This window comes from Vollenhovia emeryi, unplaced genomic scaffold (assembly GCF_000949405.1).
Source record: "Vollenhovia emeryi isolate VEMERY1.0 unplaced genomic scaffold, V.emery_V1.0 DF939286.1, whole genome shotgun sequence".
In the NCBI taxonomy this organism is placed as follows: Eukaryota; Metazoa; Arthropoda; class Insecta; order Hymenoptera; family Formicidae; genus Vollenhovia; species Vollenhovia emeryi.
In genome coordinates this window covers 199002-206728 of record NW_011967080.1, presented here as the reverse complement: position 1 = coordinate 206728, position 7727 = coordinate 199002, and the positions used below count along the sequence as shown (strand labels likewise).

Below are 7727 nucleotides of genomic sequence, written 5' to 3'. Positions count from 1 at the left end.
TGTCAGTGATGCTACATTTTTCTTTCATTTGGCCGGAATAGCAAGCTGCTTTCGATCTGTACACGTAAGCCATTTAATTTGTATATTACACAAATGTTTCCGCGAACTGAGAGTTTTTAGGTTAGAAAGGTGCAAAAGTGCAGAATCACTCCAGCATCCCCTTAAAGGGCGAGAAAAATTATAGACAAAACTATTTGTAATAAAAAAAAGCAATTTTTTTTCTTTTATACGTTCTCCCAGTTAAAGACCCAACGAATGCTGCGATAGCTTTTATTGTGTCGTTGTTTTACAATGACTGTGTTTATGCCACTTCGCAATGGCAAATGTGTGGGCTAACATTAGTTTTAACGAGATGCGTTGTACGAACACGAGAAATCCAACTCATTATTATGATTCGCGTGGAAGGTACCGTCTACTGGAAACAGTCATTTCACACGCGCGTTCTCGCGGTCGTGGAAGGTCGGTACGTTTCATGGAGCGTGAAATTTCTCGTTGCGTTTTGCCGCCAACCGTTTCGGTTCTGTTCGCTCTCAATCTCGTTTCACAATCGTCGCGCGCATCGTCTTATCTCCTCAATCCCGGATTCTATTTCTGAACGGGAGTCGTTGCGAAATTAGCACTAGAGAATTATACGGACCTATTAATTATATACAGACCTTCGAGGCTCTTTCCGAAGTTTTAATTCAGCCGACTTTGCATGTATATATATTCATCGCTGTTTATCGCCTTGGTTTAAATATACTTTTTTGAAATGTCATAGCGATTTATCAGCATCTCTAATTAGCACTGCAAACATTATTCAGTCCGGTTTTGATAAATAGAAGATGTTGCAACTATTGCCAATTCATTTCAATGATCTTCTAAAATGCTTTTTTTAAAGATAACATCTTTTCGGGTCACACGATGTACATGTTGACGGCGATATTACGGATAAAACTGACATCGCCTTAAGTAATCACCAATTGTCGCGCAATAAAAGTTCGGTACAAAGTTGCAATTGGATGACGGCGCGTCGACTTTCAATGTGTCAGTGATGTTCGTGATACATCAGTGACGGTCAATCGCATCTATCCGTGCAGTTTGGATTCAGTAATTTTCAAGACGGCTCGAGTTTACGGATGACGAATTGGCAATAATTGCTGTAACTCCCGATGAAGAAGAAGCAAATAAGATCGAACGGCCCGTATACGGGACTGTGCCGGACGTGTGTGAATACGTCCATTAAAAAACAAGAAAACAATATTTATGTGTAAATGAACCTTAGCTCGATTAAAATGAAAACGATAAACTGGGAATTGCGTTTTATACCGGGCCTATAAAACAATATCGATAGGACTTGCGAATAGAATGAAAAATATTTCCGTTTTGTATATCCTTTTAAAATGTAAATTCTCTCCAGAACGCGTTATTCAAAACCGAGCCGAAAGGCGATTATGATAATTAATGTATCTCAAATTCGCCGAAAGCGTAAGAATCTTAAGATACATCTCAATTATGTAAAAATGGTGAGAAAAAAACACAGGCTTGAACTGCAGACGACGAGTGTGTTCGTTAGAAATATGTTGGCAAGTCTAAAGCTGGGTGGAAGAGACACGAAGGAAAACGTGGCTCGACGATTTTACTCCGGGCTCACCGTGGGCGCAGTCATCTCCGTGATATCCAGGATCGCACCGGCATTCGTTCGGTGCTACGCACACACCTGCCACACATTTTTCGCAAAACGGTGAACAGCCCGCATCCGCTTCCGCATCGCCGTGAGTCACTTTGTATCCCTCGCAGCATTCCTCGAGGGTCCTCGATTTTTCCTCCGTCTACATATTTCGAAATACATGAATATTATTAAACAAGTCGCCCAAGTTGGTAGGCTAAAAATATTACTCTCCGATTTACGTTCTAATTGATCTATTAAAACGTCTGTCAGAACGTCGTGTCAGAAGAGCACCTTTAATTTCACTAATCGCGTCAGGAGAACGTGCGCGATTTCAGCAACCGCTAATAATTCTTTGACACTCTCGTCTCGTTGATATAATAACTAGATGATTTGACAGTCTATACCGTTGGCATGAGAAATAATCAAACACGCTATTAGAGAAAAAGACAGCATGACGACATATTGTGCTTTTTTCGTTTTAAGAACGATTTCACTGATGACTCCCAGCTACAGCGAGGAATTCCGGAGATAAGAACGATCGTTATATCACTCTCTAAAGCATGAGATTTCAATTATTGGCGAGAGTAAAAGTGAGAACGGTTGGCGCGGAATGCAGGGAGGGCACACGATGGTAAAACGAAGGAGGGCCGCGGGGAGAGAAACAAGATGAGGAACACACGCGTAACGAGTTCCTCCTCGCAGTATTGAATGATCGGTCAAACACATCCAAACAGCGCAATAAAAATATCAGAGATACGATGCAAACAGAAACAAAATGTATGCGAACGGGTTGAGAAAATAACAGCCGATATTTAACTGGAATTAATTTTCTCGTCAGAAATAAATTTCTACTTGGTTTCTTACTTATCGCTTCATATTTTTCCCGAGTCTACACTGTGAAAAGTTTTCATCGGATAAACCAATTAAATAGTGTTTCCGATGGTTAACCGATTACGTTTTCCGATTAAATTATGGATACATTGTAAAAAAAGTATGTAAAATTACATACACAATAAGCGTAGCGATTACATTATTAATAACGGAAGTATATAAATTTACGTACTTTTACCACAGACATTTGTTTTGCTCTTTTTGCTGTGTAAATGTTTATACTTGATGAAAAATTACAACAAATTGTAAAATTTACATAATTAAAAGCAAGCAGTTTTCTTATTATATAAGGTAATAATTTTATCTGCAAGGTGTAAATTTACAGACGTATGTAAATATACACCTTCAATAGATGGTCCCAATATTACCCACTACAATAATTGTAATATTACATGTAATTTTTTTACAGTGTACATCCGATGAAATTTCTCCGATGAAATGCAGTTACCGATTTGATTGAAAACCCGATCATATTTTTCAACGGATATACAATCTAATCGGATATATCCGTTTGTTATTATAACGTAATTGGATTATCCGATGAAATTTAATCCAACATTTTTCTCAGTGTACGTAATACATACACGTCTCGCCGCTAATGCTTTTGATGAATTTGATTTTTATTTCGACAAAGCTCTCTAATAACGATTGAGTATTATTTTTCAAACGCGCTATTGCACGATTTTTTTGGGGGGAGGAGAATAAAAACATTGAAGATTGAGTGTCAAAGACTCGAGCGATAATAAATTCTCTCTGATGTAACCCGCTGTAGGAGAATACGCGCGTGAACACAGCTGCTGCAAAATATCGGAAATATCCTCTATGTGAACGTTATTACATTCCACCGCCGTTTTTACTGCATTCGCGATCGCGAATTTCGATCTTACAATGTTGCGGCGGACCGATGTGCCGTAGAATCGCGTTTATTCAACGTTCTCTCCTCTACTCGATTATGGACGAACGACTGGCTTGTAAAATGTGTAGCGCACCTTTAGTGCGCATTATTACGTAAATTCCGCACCTCCAATTTTTCAACCGGACGTTTGACACGACGTCAAAAAAGATAACGACTTCATAATGTAACCATTACAAACAAAGTATGTATCTGATACATAAACCGAATTATATTGATTGATGTACACGTTGTGAAATTTGAGGTCTCTTTTGCTTTCACTGCGGCGCCCAGGGAGGTTGTTTTTTTTAAACCTTGTATATGTGTAACGTTACGAAAGTATTATCATATTTCATGATTTTCGAACATAAAAGATGGGCTTTATGTGAAATACACTGAACACATATTTAAATTACTTAATAAATCATTGGTTTAAGTAATTTAAAAAGGTAACTGACAAATTAATTTATTCTCGGGAACAAATCATAAAATATGATTTTTTAAATTATTTTAGCAGAATCCCAATTGAAATTGTAATATAGTAACTAAAGGTTTAATTTAAAAACTGACGTGTAAACTGACACGCTTCTCGTTAAATCGTACAATATTGAACTCGCGCGGAACTGTGTTTTTATTTATACACCACAATGTAATATTTAACGTTGAACGGACCGGTAATTTCCTTGTACGTAAAAACTTAGCTGTAAACCCATTAAGTTAATTGACGAACATGTTCTGTATCTCGTCATAAATCATATGGAATTGTAGATGTTTACGGCGAGAGCTACCAGATGCACTGGAAACTGACGTCAGAGTATTTTTTTGTTCCCACTAAACGCCGTAACTGACATGATTAATTCGCAGTGCAAACCTTTCGCTTGCGTAATAAGACTCTCTTTCACAAAGGGGAGAGATAAGTTATTGATTACAATATTGCGCTCAACTATTTATAGCCGTATATAGTGAACCATATTATATCGTACGTGCGCCTTGATCGACGCTATCGATTTCAGAAATCTCGCGATGCCCGATAGTGTCATCTCGACAGCATCTGCGTGACCCTGTTGTTCTGTCATAGAACAAGCAGATTTATAATTACAACAGAACGTTATCCGGGAATATATATTGTGCAAGTGCAATTGTAATCATTTTAAAGTAACCTCGTAAAAACATATTAAATCAATTGCATAATTATATTAAATAGCATCTGCAATTATATGAATGTCACGCATACCATATAATTTAGTTAGGTGTAGACAACATTTAGAATTGAAAGTTGATAATGCTTTACGACCTGTTTGCATGTACATGCTTTAAGCGTCCCAGATTAATGTTGTACAATACCTTTTATTAACTTAATAATTAACATGATATATTCTGATTTATATCTATGCTTAACGTTCTCTCTCTCTCTCTCTCTCTCTCTCTCTCTCTCTCTCTCTCTCATCTAATGTTTATGCGTTATTACTCAAAAGTTGTGCAATTCAGACGTTTTCTAACATAGTAGAAACCGCCAAGCGACCTCGACTTGTCCAGCGGTAATTTTCGCTCATTATACAATATTATTACCCAGCTCGAATTTTTTTGTTCAACGTTCCTCTTTTTTTCTTATAATTCGGCCATCAAGTGACACTGCCATTACAAATACCAACTACGTCATACATGTTTCGTTACAGTGCGTTAATGGCGACTTTTTAATTTAATCGCACTATACGAACGATCCCTTATCGCTGATATATTTTTAATACATTTCCCCTGTGAAGTTAACGACTTCACTTCTCACATGCCGCGGCCACTTTATTCGCCCGTAATTCTCCGCGATCGGTAATTAGCGGTTTATTACGTATATTTCAGCTTCATTCCCGGCTAGTAACTTCAATCTACTCGCGCGGGACGGTTTCTTCTTAATGACCGCGATCGGAAAGAAAAATAATGCGTTCGAGTCTCAACCGACGTTGGGCCGCTGTTTTAAATAGCCATACAATTTTGCGTTACATGAGATTCGCACGTTCGCCAGAGACTTGTCTGGTAATTAAAGAAGCACACGGTTACCTTCGCACAACGGCACCTACGTTGGAATTCGCGCCGTTGTGCCGCTTTTACGTGGGCACTGCGCTACCAATTGCACACAAGCTCCTCACGTAGTCTGCGCGCGTACGCGGGGACAACGGTCTTTCGTGGTATGTTAACAAGCCGAAACCTTCGATCACGCGGCGAGGCGAATTCATGAGGCATGTTACGACCCGACGAGTAGATTCGCGGCTTCGATAAACAGCGGATTCGCGAGGCACCGATGAAAGCTGTAATTGTTTTGCATCGTAACTCCGCCGCGTACACACTAGATCGTATCGCGATAATGCGAGGGTTACCTCGCAAAGCTCTATAAGTAGGTCGATAGCGGGTATAACAAGCAGATGTTTCTACTGGCGTTAGGTCCCGATTAATTAACGCGAATCGTTGATGGGAATTATAGAAACCGTAACAATTTACGGGTTACGTGTTTATTACATGGATAGACTGGTCATTTGGTATTCTTTGCACTTGAAATGAGAACATGCTTCGATGCTTTATCGTTCGCCTCTGGTTCTAACGTGAGGCTTTATAAAAAAGATCTCACATTTTCTGTTCTATTTTTAATTATGTTATATAGGAAATCTGTACGCTGCAATAAAGAAATTCTACAACAATGTAAACGGGCGATAATTCTCCTTTACATGAACTAACGTCTCGATTAATAATTTAATCTCTCAAAATAATCTCGCGACCTCACTGATTACATCAACAATTAACTGACAATTTTATTTTTCAATTCGCAAACTGTCGTTCCAGTTTGCTGACAAAAAGTCAGACTAGTAAATAAACATTAAATAATAACCTAGTAAATAAATATTAAATAATCTATAAGCGATAATTATTTATATGCAAAGATCGCTCTTTTATACAGCGATTTACTTGGCCAAGAAGGGAAAAAGACTTTCGAAACGGCACGATAATTATTAGCAGCGTACGTTGACGGCGTCGACGTAAATATCTTTTTTTTTTCTCGTAAACTGCTCCAAGAAAGTTCATTGTCCACATGATAAACCGCGCGCAAAATGCCTCACGTTCGCGGATATATTACGCGTGTACATACGTAAATGTATGGCCGTGCACCATACTTGGCGTGTGTTATTACATTGCGGGCGTTCTCGTCCCAGGCGCGGATGCACGCCTCACACGACACGCTGAAATTTCCATTTTAGGCTGATCGTTTCCTTTCGGCTTTGACATAATGCCGCGCCGGTGCGGCATGCCGATTACAAAACGCGCCAGCGCGAGCGAGATCATTTCACTTCCGGCCGACTCCTCGCGATCCTCGCGCGGGTACGCGTAACGCGCACGAATTTTCAAAACCGGCCGCGGGATTCCGAGGGGCCTTGTTAATCTAATTGGCAGACGCGAGGGACTTGTCGTGAAATCCGATGAGAAAGCGCGAGTTACTCAATGGTTTAATTCGCGGATTTTGACACCGCTAACTCAGTAAACACCGAGCGTCAGTTACAAATCACTTATGTTACGATTTTTCACTTAACAATGTAAATGCACCCAGCGAGAAATAACTCGTCGATCGATGTCGAAACAATGTCGAATCGACATCAACGCCGTCAAATTGATGCCGAATTTGACAATGTCGATGCCCAGTAAACACCGAGCGTCAGTTACATTGCACTTATGCAGGGTTGGGAAAGTTACTTTATATAAAAGTAACTAGTCACAGTTACAGTTTTTTCGCTAACAATGTAACTAGTTACAGTTACAAGTTACCATTTCTGAAAAGTAACGCGTTACAGTTACAGTTACTGGAAAAGTAACGAATGGTTACTTTGCAGTTACTCCCTTGCAATAAAAATACAAATATCGAATCTGCATTTGAATTGTAAAGCGGCGATAAAGGCGTTTAGCGCAAATGCAAGGCCTAATGCGATCTATGGAGGTTGAAAATATATATAAAGTAACTATTAATGTAACTATTAAATTAGTTACTAGTTATCGAAAAAATATAACTGGGTTAAGTTACAGTTACAGATGTAGAGAAAGTAACGAAGTTAAGCTAAAATTACGAAAAAGAAGTAACTGCAACTGTAACTTCGTTACAAGTAACGAGTTACTTCCCAACCCTGCACTTAGTTACGATTTCTCACTCAACAATGTAAATGTACCCCGCGAGAAATGACTCGTCGATCGATGTCGAAACGACGTCGAATCGACATCAACGCCGTCAAATTGATGCCGAATTTGACAATGTCGATGCCC

At 39.1% G+C, this 7727-nt stretch overlaps 1 protein-coding gene across 4 annotated transcripts in view; it reads right to left on the bottom strand.

Annotated features, from left to right (window-relative positions):
* The window catches only part of LOC105559191, a 24515-nt gene that overhangs the window by 7375 nt on the left and 9413 nt on the right, over nucleotides 1-7727 (bottom strand). For all 4 annotated transcript variants that reach the window (XM_012007295.1, XM_012007298.1, XM_012007297.1 and 1 more), the window contains exon 5: nucleotides 1634-1811. In XM_012007295.1, coding sequence (XP_011862685.1) covers nucleotides 1634-1811 — 178 coding nt within the window. The remainder of the gene's footprint in view (nucleotides 1-1633; nucleotides 1812-7727) is intronic.